At 43.7% G+C, this 15,150-nt stretch overlaps 2 protein-coding genes across 2 annotated transcripts; both read left to right on the top strand.

Moving 5' to 3' along the window:
- Nucleotides 1-2,889: 2,889 nt before the first annotated feature.
- On the top strand, nucleotides 2,890-5,532 carry LOC128301071 (succinate dehydrogenase [ubiquinone] iron-sulfur subunit, mitochondrial). The gene is made up of 4 exons (XM_053037383.1): nucleotides 2,890-3,161; nucleotides 3,930-4,040; nucleotides 4,115-4,419; nucleotides 4,504-5,532. Exons 1-4 carry the CDS (start codon nucleotides 3,102-3,104, stop codon nucleotides 4,898-4,900), a joined length of 873 nt encoding a protein of 290 aa, XP_052893343.1. The 5' UTR covers nucleotides 2,890-3,101; the 3' UTR covers nucleotides 4,901-5,532.
- Nucleotides 5,533-5,817: 285 nt separating this feature from the next.
- Nucleotides 5,818-14,668, top strand: LOC128300713 (klaroid protein). The gene is made up of 6 exons (XM_053036876.1): nucleotides 5,818-6,040; nucleotides 8,149-9,399; nucleotides 9,462-9,668; nucleotides 11,639-13,378; nucleotides 13,692-13,804; nucleotides 14,088-14,668. The coding sequence occupies exons 2-6, from the start codon at nucleotides 8,253-8,255 to the stop codon at nucleotides 14,295-14,297; spliced, it is 3,417 nt and encodes a 1,138-aa protein (XP_052892836.1). The 5' UTR covers nucleotides 5,818-6,040; nucleotides 8,149-8,252; the 3' UTR covers nucleotides 14,298-14,668.
- The last annotated feature ends 482 nt before the right edge of the window (nucleotides 14,669-15,150 follow it).

The raw sequence follows: 15,150 nt of genomic DNA, 5'->3' as shown, positions 1-15,150 counted from the left end.
CCCCGTAAACCAACTCTCAATAAGACAATCATGTTTCGTACAGTGTGTGATGTGTGTGATGAAAACCCCCAATTGAATACAGTTTCGTTCCACCAACCTCGAACGGACATCCCGTAGCAAGACGTTAATAAACATTGGGGCGATCAAATATAAATGTCACCTAGTAGAGGAACAGTGTGTAATAAACGTTTATATCGATGTTCTGCAGGCGAGCCTGCCACTGTTTCACGTTTGCACCTAACGATAGAGCATAAAACAAAACATACAAAAGCGAACCTTTGAATTGAATGTAAGCAACAACAATGGTGATTATTTCCTGAAAGGGTGTTGTTTAGCTGTAGGGAACTCTTAAAAATTCACAACACGTGAACACAACGCATGTTTCACTACTGTACCTTTTTGCTGAGACTAAATACTTCGATTGATAGTGAGGGCGATAGATAGGACAAACAAGAGATATATCTGTGAATGAAACAATGTGAATGAGAGCAAACGGACAGGGCTGAGGTTAAGTGTTGTAACAAACAAACAAACAAACAAACAAACAAACTCAAAAAAAACATGAAGAATTAAGATAATGCCACAAATGTTAGCGTCTTTATCGACAATCATTCAAATGGGGTAGAACATCCCTAGTATAACATACAACATTTCGAACACTATCACCACCTGGCACACGCGTCTAACAATATTAATGGAGAGTTTCATTTTGGTTGTTTTTTTTTACAGCAACGCACATAGTTATAATCCTAGTCTACTGGAAACACTCATTTATTGGTTATGCAGTGTATTCGCAATTCGCCAGAGTGTAGCGCATTAGTAATTTACTCTAAAGTCATTGCTGAATTGGGTTTTTCTTATTATTGTTTTACTAAAAACTCATACTAAAGCTCACACCAATGTGTATGTATGCCTAAACCAAACAAACAAACAAAAAACACCGACACAAACACACAAGGAGATATCAAACGAAACGGCAAAGAAAACTGTAAGGTTAACTCCAATTTGAAAGCCAAACAAGAATTAGCAGCAGAACAATTAGCGGGAGGGATGGGAGCGGGTACCTGCACATAACGGTGGGCTGAAGTCGTTATTTGTAGTGAAGAAATATAGGGCGTCAGATGGATCTTTATGTTTGGCGAACTATCGCTTAGTATCGATAACAAACGCAGTTATTTACCACATCAAACAGAATGGTTACACGCGTCACACTCGTCATGTCGCGGACAATGTTGTACTTGTTTAAACCACACTCAAAAAAATGTGGCTCTTTCAGCTCGTTCCGGCACGATCCTTGTGCTGTGCACGGTTAGCATTACATTTCATTCTTCCACCCGGCCTTTCGCCTAGCTTTTATGGATCCTTTTTTTTTGCCTGGAACAAGGTGGACGGTGACGACTCGCTAGAAGTGAAAAAATAATAACCCCGGTAGCCATTGTGCGTAGTGTGCAAAAACAGTAGTGAAAAAACGTAAAACTAAATGTAATTAATGTGTATGTGTTATGTGCTGTACATTTGGAAGTCATACGAAAAGAAGACACATTCTAAATGAAAAAAAATAACGGTCTCCACCTGTATGCGGAAACGGATGAGAAGGTTAAATCGCGAAGCAGCAGACAGATAGAACGGTCACTTAATTGTACTAAAAATACACTATCAGTAACACTAACAGTGCATGTTCCATTTACTTAGCGAATAAGACGTTGAGGTAATCGTTCCTCGCTCTCACCTCCTCTCTTGGAAGGATCAGAGGAAACGAACAGTCCTTTTTCTACACCGCTAGTTGATCTGTTTGTTGGAGAACGTTTATTAGAGTGTTTAGCCATGCGGGAACAATTGCATTCCGACGATTATTGACGCACGTAGGGTAGGTGGTCGGTACTTAAATGTGGTTATCCTTCTGAATAGGAATTGGTAATGCTAGGAAGTGTAATACGACTTTCTCATCTTAACAGTCTGTGGTGATGGAGAAAGTTAGCCAACCATTTTCATAATCAAGCTAGACTAACAGAACTATTGACTAACTATTTTTTTAGTACATAGTACACCACTGTACTACTATCGTATAAAGCGAGTACAGCGCGAATGAACAAATGGTACAATGGGTTTAAAAATGGGACAGAAATACTGCTCATTACACGATTCAAAATATGAACCCCAACACCCCCAAAAAAAAAAACCATTTCTGTATCATACTTTGTAGCTATGAATTTAACAATTTAACAAGATTCCATCGATAAAAAAGTTCTTACTCTCTACGCCACTTACACGCCTACTAGATTGCCCGTTTGAGGCATGAAGACATTAAACCATTAAAACCACTAAGCATACAGAAATAGTAGTTGAACAAAAGTAGAAATATTATTCTAAAACAAAACGGTAGATGGGAAATAAAATTGTCCAGCACTGTGAGCGCGCGCCGTGGGAGATGGTGTCTTTGTGAGTGTGTGTGTGTATGAGTGTAGTATGGAGAAGCGGCGAATATGATTGCGCCATACATTGGACATGAAATAATAAAGTATTTTCAAATATTTTCTCTTTTCAAGAAGAAGGTTTTACTATCGCCTTATAAACATTCGAAGATTTTACATTGTTAAATAAACCTTTTTTCGTTTATTGCTCAAATCAAGGCATTCTGCATCTAACTTGTTTGTTTTCTTCAGATCTATAAAGATTTCTATTTAATATTTATAATAGTTCGGTATTTTCCCGCACTTAGCACGAACAAATAACGGTCTAATGATGTTTAACGAAACATTTGAAACAGGATTTTCTTTTAACGAATTCGTCAAAACTATTTCACATTTAACGAAAAACGCGTCAACTGGAACTACCACTCAACGAAACCAATGTCAAACAGATCCATCTTTTAACGAAACGAAAAAAAAAACGTTTCTTGATTTGTTGCACTTTTTTGTGCCCTCTTATTTCACAAATTTGGGCAACACAAATCGGTCAGGATCTTCGTGCCAGCGGAAAATCGCGGAATTCGTCGCCGCCCGTCGAAATCAAAACAATCTTCGAACGCTTCCTAAGCTCCGTTTCGTTGTGTGTTTTCGTGTGTGCGTTGTGTGCAAGGAAAAACCTTCGCAGCTAAAGCGATGGCCGTAATTGCTGCGGATCTCAAGTTTCTGCTAGCCTGCCGCGGAACGTTCGGCCAGGTAATGCCATTAACCCCCTTGGCGGGTTTTGTTGGCAGGTTTTCCTTCCAGAAATATCGTAGTTAGAACGACCTGCTGGTGGAGTGGATGGATTTAACAAACGTACCCATAAGCCCCTGGGATAAGTCGGATGCTGACGCACGTACCAAAACACACCAACATTGTCTCCGTGTTAAATTAGTGTGCCATTATATAACGTCTACCGTGCAAAGTGTGATAATTTCGAAAGCACGAAGCTTTTAAAAATGGTTCCAGCAGTGTTTTGATGGAATCGTAGAAAATATTTCTCGGGGTCACCAATCTGTCAATTCCTTTTTCATCGTAAACCCGAACCATGGGCAACCTTATCGCTTCCCTGGCTTGGCGCCAACACGGGACGGCACCCGAAGGAAAGTGATGGCTGTGCGGATGAAAGGTGATCACGGGTCAACACGTCTCACCACTAATTGATTACAGCTTGCGTGGAATCTGGAATGCGCCAGACCTGTTTTCGTCGCCATTCCCTTTTCTTTCTCAATTTGTGCTGCAAATTATCACGATCGGCACGCGGCCACTAACCGAGTGTGACGCAAATTAATTCAGCAAATTTTATTGCCTCGTACACGCCAATTGCCTTGTCGGCCTTCTCTGTCTACCATTCATGCATACGCTACGCCACGCCACCGTGTAGGTCAACAAGGCCAACGCGCGATCAAGTTAGCACTGGAAACGATTTTGAATTAATGTTAACCGTGCCGTGGATTCGGTTTTTCTTTTGCTTCGTTTTAGATCAGAAACATTCACCTGGCTGCTGCCAATAATGCTGCTGCTAAGAAAGTTAAAAAGTTCCAGATTTACCGCTGGAATCCGGATCAGCCCGAGCAGAAACCGTACAATCAGGTGAGCCAAGACAAAGACACACGTAGAATGTTATGCAATGGCAACATTTATCGTTTTATTTCTTTCGCAAACAGACGTATGAGGTCGACCTGAGCGCCTGCGGGCCGATGGTGCTGGATGCACTAATTAAGATCAAGAACGAAATGGACCCCACGCTGACGTTCCGACGATCGTGCCGTGAAGGTATCTGTGGTTCCTGTGCCATGAACATCGGTGGCACCAATACGCTAGCCTGCATCAGCAAAATCGATGCGGACAACTTGGATAAACCGACCAAAATCTACCCTCTACCGCATATGTACGTGGTAAAGGATCTGGTGCCAGATATGAACAACTTTTACAACCAATACCGTTCGATTCAGCCTTGGTTACAGCGCAAGTATGTGTGCTGCTTATCAGCTTCGACCCTCCGATGGCCTAGTAACTACTGACCTAACTCTCATCGCACACTGTGTCTTTGCAGGAACGAAAGCTCCGAAAAGAAGGGTGATGCCCAGTACCTCCAGTCGGTGGATGATCGTGCCAAGCTGGACGGTCTGTATGAGTGCATTCTGTGCGCGTGTTGTTCCACGTCCTGTCCGTCCTATTGGTGGAACGGTGATAAGTACCTTGGACCGGCGGTGCTAATGCAGGCTTACCGCTGGATTATCGATTCGCGTGACGAAAGCACTGCCGCCCGGTTGGACAATCTAAAGGACCCGTTCAGTGTGTACCGGTGCCATACGATTATGAACTGCACCCGAACGTGTCCGAAGGGTTTGAATCCGGGCAAGGCGATTGCCGAAATCAAGAAGCTACTGTCGGGTATCGCCAAGAAGGACGCACCCGGTCTGGAGACGGCTGCTCTTCACAGCAAGTAAAGAGACAAGACCCCGCGGAAAGCACTGCACATACATCCGCTTCCCAGTGCAGCTTTTGTTCGATAGCACACAGACACACACAAAGAAAAAAAAGGATACGATGTAGATCAAGGAACTACAAGGAACGTGCGTAAAACGGTGTGTCGATAGCAGAAAGGAAAGTATTTCGATACCAAAAAAAGGAAACTAGCAGCTTCATCTTAAACGAAATGTTAAATTCAAACATTAATCGGTTACTTAAACACGACTACCACCGACAGCAGCAGGCAGCCGGAAGTATTAGGCGTACAACAGTACGCTCCGTACTCTACTTGCTTGGTGCATAGATCCTACGGTGCAAAAATCAAACCAAAAACCTTATCCTGCCCCTGTCGAACGGTTCGATTTTAGTTTAATTTGCAAGTTAGCAATGTAGTAGCGTTAGTTTTTCGATTCCAAATGCAACATTGAAATCCCCTCTTACACCCGCCCCAGTCGTACTACCCAGTGCGGTAACATACGAACGCACGAGACATCAGAAAAGCAACAACACGTATAATCTACATCCACAATTTATTTATTTTCGTTCCGTAGCAAATGGATTTGTAATTATGAGGGAAATAAAGAATAGAATATCTACAAAACGCCGTAAACCGTAACCGGACCGTAAAAATTCCACTTGAAACGGTTTTCGAAATTGACTCACAAATGTTGATTGGGTAGTTTCAAAGCATTCGTCAATGCAGGGCTCTTCGACGCGGTGTACTGTTTTTGTTGTCATAACTTTAATTCGTGTATAAAGCTAAACTTCTTCACTTATTAGACTAAGAAAGCTTCAAACTGCAGCTCCAAATTTAGAAATTTTTTCAAAACAGTTTATGACTAAGCAATATGTATTATAATTCAAGCTAAAATTGGATTTCTTCGTTGGCAGAAAACCTAACGAAAAGTTCTTCGGTTGCTAATGCCGCTAAGAACCCTGTCTACGTCTGGCGGTGGGTTTGACAGGTCCGGTTGTGAACGAATCCCATCCGGAGCGGTAGTTTTGTTCGTTCAGTGTGTGTGTCGCACGGGTAGTGGAAAATGGATTAAAATTTCTTGTAAAAATTGCTAGTTTTGTGGTAGAAATAGTTTCAAAACATCGGTAAAACATCACTGCAGGTACGTACATTGGAGAACTGTTGATTTTGTGTAAGATTTTGTCGAAATTCGAGTGTTTCATCGATGCGTCGACGGGATGACGCGAACTTCTAGGGTAACGCGTCCCCTGCGGGTGCTACCGCTGCTTCGTTACGATGTTGTTTGTATTGTACGGCTTGCTTGTTCTTCCCGCGGTAACACGGTATCGCAGTGGGACGAGGCAGCACATTGCCTTTGGGCTTTTGGGCCGTGGGTTGTGTGGTGATCATCTCCAGTTTCTTCGGCATTGCCACAGGAAAAGAGAGATCGTATGAAGTGAGTTTGTTTATTTATAACCACATTAAACCTCTTGATTTTCGTGCCCTTTAACGTTCTGCTTTCATGCCTCGAACGCATCTGAAGTGGACCGCTGAAAAGCATAATTGGTGGCTTCGCAATCCGGTCGATCATCCGAGAATTGGTTAGAAAAGCACACTCGCTGTTCGAGCGCAAATGATGATTGATACGCTTCTTCTAAATTTCAAGAGCATGGCGTTTTATCATCAACCCTCGGCAAGATAACCACTACAGACGCATTACTCAATTGGCTAACATGCCCGTACGCAGCGAATGGACCGGTTGATCGAACACCCTAATCCGGTTTCTTCACGGTGCAGTGCACGGTGCAAACAATCTCAAGCAAACGAGCAGGGTGGGGCAGCATCGAGCATAGAACGCGAATGAGCGAATAATCAAAAATTCGAAAACCTCCAACCGTTGCGCGCCGATACACGGGTCGTCTTGCGCGCCGCGATCACGCGCGACCAACGGCGTGCGCTTTAAATGAAAGCAATCGTCACACGATCAAAACCGACCATCGGATTAGAAGTGTGGCGGTGGAAGAAACCGGGCCTCGGACCATGTTCCACACCAACACGCACTCACCCAAGAAACATTTACCATTCTGTACAGCATACACCCGACGACGACGATTGGTGACGCACTTGTTTACGGGGATCCTATTTTTAACAGATGCGTCCCATACGCCCCATTCGGTTTCGGTGCGGTGAAGCGAAAGAATAGAGAATAAACATGAGAATGATGATGTATGCTGCATCGCACTACGGTGCGTTGGAAGCGGTTGGAAGTTCTCTTTAAAGTGCAGCTGTATTTTTATTCGCACAACATAACGCGATTGTCTTTCACCGCTGCACTCTCTAGAGGGGTTGCCGAAATTGATGTAATTCGACCAGTCACGCATGAGAAGAATCACCACGCGATCATAAAATCTTTTTATTGCTTTAAAGAGCAAAGGGACTGCAGAGAAAGTACTTTTAAAGCTCCAGTACCCAGCTACGTGAAACCCTTCTAGATCGTCCACTTGGATAGAGGTTCCCTGGTAGGTCCAAACTGAAACTGAACGATAACGTTGATGCGTCCGCCACAAAGGCCGGGATATTGTATTGAATTGTCAGACTACGTTCCTCGATCGTCGATCGAATCAGTTTAGAAGATTCCTGCAGCAGGCCATGACCGCTATGAAGTGGTGGTGTTGTGTCGCATAAATAAGTACAGAGTAAAAAGTGTTCTAATATAATTATGCGTGTTGTAACTCACAGTGTGTCTTGGACAAAAAAAAATCCATTTGAACCATTGCATAGCAAAGCCCCGTTGCATAGCCTTGTAAAAGCATAAATCAAGTTGCAAGATTGTTTACATTTAACGTGTACACCATGAATGGGGCATGAATGGCGCGAAGCATGTGAAGTGTTAATTGCACATCGCCTACTTGGGTGTGAGATCTTGTTGCGGGTAGTGGGAGCGTGTTTTGAAGCCACCAAAAAGAGCGAGTTATTGAATTTCAATGTCAGTATTCTAATATTTCTAGTTTAGGTGACGTGGACAGCCCGAACGGAAGTAGTGTGTAGTGTGTGCGTAGGCTGATCTAAGAATTCATGTTCTGCTTGTACAACCGCCTACCTATGTTCTTAAATATGTGTGCGTGTGTGTAGCTATTGCTACGGGTTTCAATGATCATGGGTTGCTGTGCTGACCGCGTACAAACATGGTCGTGCGTGCCACTTTGTTTATCTATGTTTTATGTGCCTTTATCTTTATTGTGTCTTCTTTTTATCTTCCTTTTCTTTCAGATGACACCCAAGGCCGGATAGAAGAAGCAAAATAAACACCTTCTGGCAATAGTAGTGCAAAGACATAGAAAAATATAACAGCATCAGTCGTACACCCGTTCACCATGTCTCAACCACAGAATATTGGCGATGTAATAGATACCCGGCGACGGTCACGTTCCAAGACTCCGAGCATGAATCTACGCGTCAGCTCCGACCGTGAAGTGAACGGGTCGGAGACATCACCCGGTCGAAAAGTGCGCAAAACGCCTACGGTCGGTATGATCGAGGAGGAAGCATCACCCACCGTCCAGAAGTCGGTTGCGACCGCTCAAGGACGGTCCAACACGGTGCGTGCTGCCCGCAACGTAACATCAGACTACTCGTCCGAGGATGTATCGCCGGACCGTGCACGGCAGGCGGCAATAGCAGTGGCCGCAAACGCACAACTATCCAAAACCACAAGCCAGCTGACGCAATCATCCGTTAATACCACAACAACGATGACCACCACCCAGCAGACCACGGTCATTCTCGATGGTGGCAAGGAAAAGCTTAGCACCACAAAAACCGTCACACAGACCACTGCGAAAGCAAACGCGAAAGATAGTGCGACCACGGGGAAGGAAAGCCTTTCGACCTCGCCAAAGAAAGACACCGACGCGCAAAAGTCTTCAAGCACAGCCACAACAGCGACGCGAAGCACCAAACTGGCCGCTGTCATTCGCACGAGCACACCCAAGAATGCCGCCCAAAAGCAGACCACGGCGAAGGTGATGCTATCGCCGGAGGAATTGCAGCAACATGCGGCCTACAAAGAGTACCTGGAGGCGGGCGAGTACTGGAACAAGTACCCCAAGACGGATTACACGTACTCGGAGCTTTCGCCCCATCGGCGTGAGGTAGCTCCCGGGCTGGTTGCAATGCCGAATATGTCCCGGCCGAGTCTGAACAAGCACGCCGAACGCGTGCAAACGATGATCCAGCGCAATCCCGAGCAGGAAGCGTTTATACGCGAGCGCTATACCTCGGCACGGTCGCGGCTGATCCGATCGAATCCGTACGACTCGAACGATGAGACGGATGAGTTGTTGCAGAGCAAAAGTAGCCATCGGCAGCAGCAGCGCGTAACGATCGAGCATCGTTCGATCGTGAGTCGTTTCTTCCTGTCGATCGTGACGTACTGCTTTACGTTCGTCGATTCCGTGCGCAACGTGTTCCGCCGTCGGGATGAACAGCACATGTACTACACGCGCATTGAAGACGAACGAGGTATTTATTGTCCACAACAGGATGGCTCGAATATTTAATGAATTGTTTTCATTTTTTTGTAGGCTTTTTTACGCGCGTATCCGGTTATGTGACGTCCTTCTTCGTAAATGTGTTTAAGCGCATTTATATGTTCATATCTTCTGTTATGTTTTTGGACGCTTGGTTGCTTCAAACAAGGGCAGGTAATGCTGAACAACAACAGGGCGGTCAACGAAAGCGTCGCTTCCTGCTGTTCCTGTTGCTGCTGTTACCATTCTTGGTTATCGGAGGTAAGTGTTGCATCAGGTACAACTTCTCTCTCGAGCGAGACTTCAGTTGTCAGATTACACATAACTTGTGCCGTGTCTTGAGCTGCACGTTAACTTAAGTACACGCGTGAAACGAATATTTCCTTTAATCGAATTGATAATGTGTTTGCGCGGGATTATTGTGATTGTTTTTTTTTTTCTAACCCAAAATTCTCTCTGTCGCCCTCTTTCACTTCCCTCACGTGGCCTTCTTTCCAAAACCCCCCAACATACATTCTACAGGTACACTGCTCTATCTAGATCCATCTGCGCTGGAAGCGGTTCGCGCAAACCTTCCGTCTGGTTTGCCAGACCTGCCCGAACTCACCCTTCCGAACCTTCCCGAAATGCCGAAAATGCCAACCGTGCCGCTTCCCGACGCTGAGTCGGTGAAGCAGTACGTCGGCGATCGGTGGACCGATTTGTCCGATTTGACCGGGTACTATCTTGACCAGCTGAAGCTTGCGTCTCAAAATTCGGCCGATGCCGTCCGCCAGCTGTGGGAAGGAGGGCCCGAAGAATCAAGTGCCTAAATGTGTATGGCGTGCGCGCCCGTAGAGGAGTTGTTTGCTCTACCGTGTTAGCATGTGTTTATTTTTCTTTTGCTTCATTTTGTTTTCCATTTAATTTTTCTTGGCTTAATGAATACTGTTAGATTAGTTAATGATCGGTTAGAGCAGGCTAGGGAAGGTCCTTGGCCGATCTTCGTAATGCCATAATTTTATTCTGGTTTAAAAGTGTAACCGTCAAGAAAGCGTACGGATTCATCACAATCATTATCACACGATTTAAGTCAAGCCGATAGAAATGTACCACACACACTCTCTCTCTCTCTATTTCGTTTTAATGTTTGCAAACTTCCAAAACGATTAGATATCGTTTTTAAACGGTTTTATTATCCTTTTTTGTTTTAAAACACCACTTGCCATCATGCTACCACCGAGCAAAAATGTATTACATAAAAAGCAAACGAAAAATAATTCTCAAAATTAACATAATGTTTCCGTAAGAGAATGGATAGAGGAAAAGGATACAATATAACTACGAATAAGTTGCTTTCCCGTACCGCAAAATTACTGTTGTACACATTAGTTACGCAAAATATGTCGAGCAGCACGAAAAGTTTTATTTTACTTTTCTTTAGTTTTCGACCCACATCTGATTGTATCTTGCACATTACATGAAATGCTTTTGTTTGATTTTTTTTTGTCATTTGAGATTAGGCTAGTTACGTTACTTAAGAACATGTCAATTAACTTCGTTACAACACACGAATAGGCCAGTAAAGTTTACGCGAGTTACAAAATAAAGAGCGTATGGACGCAATCCAATTGTCCAGCGAGACAAGCGAGATCGACATGCGCGTTTTTTTCCTCCGTTTTACGTACGTTAGTAAAGAAATTAATGTTCGGCATTTGGAAGATACACTTGAAGTTGTCTGTACGCGCGCACATAGCTGAACGAGCTTCTTAAGAGAGGGAAATTGCATTAGTGACAGGTAAGCATTAGCCTTTTCTGTTTGTCTGTTTGTGTTATTTTACACTTTACTTTCCTAATTACGATTTGTTAGAAGTTTATTTCTATTTTGTTTTTGTTTGTATTTCGTATTTTTTTTTTTGTAATGTACGTCCGTCCTCTATCCTTCTCTCTGCTACTTCTCTTTCGTGTGATTAATTGTTTTGGGATGAAGGAATTATTACTTGAACGTGAAGTTTGCTGCAAGAACTTTTGTTTACAAGTTTGCAGAGTTTTGACCGGTTTATGTGAAAATTTTCAACCTTTTTTGTGGACATTGATACAAATAACATAACAATCGTTCATCTTAACGAATAAGAGAAGGCTAGAGGGCGACATCTATGTTTGCAATACCCTTTCATCCTTATTCCTTTCACCTTTTAGAAACAAACTATCGTTTGATATGGCACGAAACTAATTTATGATTTTCATTTTAGCGTACCTGATGGCGGATGAAGATCAAACGATCGTGTTGCCTGCATCGTCCCGGGCCACACTCGCCCTCTCATCGCTGTCCCGCATTCTTCCATCAAACCTCAAGGATTCGCAAGTGCACATTGAGTCGTTTTACCAGTACTTGAACGAAAAGAACTTGAACTTCCGCGCGAATGTGCATTCCGCATCGTCGTACCTTACATCACTGTCACCATTCGGCTGGATACCGGCCATCTCCTGGCCTTGGGCATGGTCGTGGAGTTGGATTGTGGGCGATGGGTTCAAAAAAGACACACCGTATCGGGAAACCATTCGCAACACACTTCAACGTACCCTCAGCCAGGAAGAGTTCGAAGAACTGATGCGGTACATCGATGGGTATATTGACGGCGTAATGGAACAAAAGTACGCTTCCAAACTAGAAGTGGAACGGTTGCAGAGGTCGACCGAGTCGGCTGCAAAGGAAACTATAACGCCCGCAATTACCGTCCACGTTGCGCAAGTAATCGAGGAAAGCTTGAAGTCATACAACTACCATCTAACAGACAGTGATGTGGATAAGGTGGCGGAAAAGGTTCACCAATCGATGCAAGCCAACTATCCCCAGCTATTCAAGGAATCGTCCAAGAGCGAAGACACTACCCCGGAAGGAGGTACCGTCGCGCTGTCGAAGGAATACATTGCCGAGATTCAGCGATTAGTTGAGCAGCATATTACGGTGCAAAACAATCACTACGTCATCGGTGGTTCTCAGCTGGAGGATATTTTAGCGCGTATTTTGTCGTCCGATAAGCTGAGCGCTTTCATCGATCAAAGAATCGCTGCGAACAGTGCCGCACAGTCTGAAGATCGTGATACGGCTGATCAACGCCAGCGAGAAGCGTTGGTGGACGATCTTAGGAAAGAGTTGAAGGATATCAAGGCACACTTTAGCGCACAGCTGCTGAGCAGCAGTGTCCAATGGGAGGAACGCCTCGTACTGGTGCAGCAAAATCAAAAACAGTTCGAAGAGCAGTTGAAAGCCTACAGGTTAGAGAGTAACGAGCTGTACCAAAAACTGCTCGCCGACATTGACAATCGTTTGAACGCGTTAAGGGAGGAAAAGTATGAAGGCGTGAATAAGGTTATTCGCGAGAACATTATCACAATTTTGGGCCTTAACGTCAAACAAGACATTGCCGATGGTGATCTGCGTGCGTGGATTAACGGGCTGTTCGTAGCACGGGACCATCTAGAGCAGCGATTGGAGGAGATTCAGGTGCAGGTAAATGTGGACGTGCGTGAGGAAATCGATCGGGCCGCGAGTCGTTTGATGGCGGAAATAAGCGAACAGATGCGCATGGAAATGATGCTTCGTTTGAAGGAAGAATCGGTACGGGAAACTTCCACTGCCAGCCATACAACTGTTACCTCAGAGAGTAAAACGTCGACCGGAGGGGATCATGCTCCGGCTAAGCTTACCAGCTCCAACCTCACCGAGGACGATGTGAAGCGAATCGTCCGCGATGCGCTAATAGTGTACGATGCCGACAAGACGGGTATGGTGGACTACGCGCTTGAATCGGCCGGCGGCCAGGTGCTGTCGACCCGGTGCACCGAAAGCTATCAGGCGAGTTCGGCCGAATTTCGTATCTTCGGCATTATACCGATATGGTATCCGTCCAACACACCGCGAACGGTCATTTCGCCCACGATGGAACCGGGCCAGTGCTGGGCGTTCCAAGGATTCCCCGGATATTTGGGTGAGTGGCGCAATAACCCACTAGCTTTGCATTAGCCGTTTCTTTTTGTTTCAATCAGTATCGTATGGCTCGATAAATGTTTCGTTTTTTATGTTTTTTTTTTGTTTTTTTCCGTTCATTGTTTTGTTTATCTTGCTTTCCTTACTCTGAGTTCATTAAGTTACTGTACTTCTTCTGTACTGTCAGTTTCTTTCCTTTCCCTGTTTTATGTTATGTACCTTTTTTCTTAGTTTATTCATCCCTGCGTTCACTCCATTCCATTTTCTAGTACCAACTCTTCCACTGTTGCTTATTTCTTCTCTTCTATTTCTAGTCATACAATTAAATACCGAGATTATCGTGACTGGCTTCACGCTGGAGCATATTTCCAAACTGCTTGTATCGAACGGATCAATTAGCTCAGCCCCGAAGCACTTCACTGTTTGGGTAGGTCTCGATTGTGTCTCCTGTGGATCTGTATCGTGTGGTAGTTGCCGCAAATGCGGCGAACAAGAAGTTTTCGTGACGGGAACCCCTTTAGTTAGTGTCAGTTGATAGATCCAAATTTAAAATGCGTATTCCTTGTTTGAAACTTTCCACCATTCATCATCCCATTACTAATGGCATGTCGTATTCCGTAGTAAGACATAGTTTCCGCAATAGTTCTAAGTCGAACGAAGACGAAGTTATGGTAGCGGTATCTTACTTATTGCTTTCTCTTACATCACAGGGCCTGGTGGCACTGAACGATCCCGAACCTGTCCTGCTGGGCAGCTACGAGTACCTGGACAAGATGGGCAGTAGTGTGCAGTACTTCCCGGTGCAAAACAACGACTGGAACCAACCGTTACAGATTGTTGAACTACGCATCGAATCGAACCACGGCAATATTCACTACACCTGTCTCTACCGATTCCGAGTGCACGGCGATAAGGTGTAATGATGAAGTGCTTTTTTTCGTTTTAGTTCGCAGCTACTTGATATAAGACAGGGCAATACTTTTAAATTGTTTTTACATATTTATTCCTCAGTTATGACGAATGTTTCAACGTGTCGCGTGTTTTGCATTGCAGTGTCCACAATGTAAATTATAATTTTGTTTTTGTTACGAGCTAGTGCGTAATTTAATTGTATTAGTGCGTCCCCGTTTTGCTAGACAAAGCGTTGGAATTAATACCATTGATTTTAGCGTTTAGGATGCTATCGTTTGAGTGTCCCATCGATAGAGCATTAATAGGGAATTGTTGTCCATAATGTCAATACATTAGAAGGTTTTTTTATCGATATATTTTAGCTACTTTATATACAATACCAAAAAACTTAAGCAATAGCTATAGTTGTGCGATTTTAATTGCACTTTTCTTACATTTCATATTAATCTTTTTGTTTTCTTTTTAACCTTCGTCGATATGTTTTTTTACATATCTTTCACAGTCTCGTTGATACGTTTTCTCCTGCTATTCGTCCTTCGAATAACGCGTGGATATAAGCTACGATAACTAATCTTTTCTTATTTCAACTAATGAAAAGTAAGTGTTACTGTTTACTTTTTTTTCTATTACTTTTCTCTAACCAAAGGTGTGTTTTTCATAAAACTATCAAATAACCAATAACATTGTGTTTTGTTTTCTGTTACTTGTGCGTTGATCTACATACGTCAGAGCCATTTAATTACTTAAATAGATTATATTATGGTTTTCTCTGTTCAGTATACATTTTTTTACATGATATGGAAGCGTCTTAGAGATACAAATGAATAGTACGTCCTATTTGTGTTCGTTTTCCTTAGCAAT

This window comes from Anopheles moucheti, chromosome 3 (assembly GCF_943734755.1).
Source record: "Anopheles moucheti chromosome 3, idAnoMoucSN_F20_07, whole genome shotgun sequence".
NCBI lineage: Eukaryota > Metazoa > Arthropoda > Insecta > Diptera > Culicidae > Anopheles > Anopheles moucheti.
The sequence above is the reverse complement of the archived record's forward strand: the minus strand, read 5'-3'. Positions and strand labels throughout refer to the sequence as shown.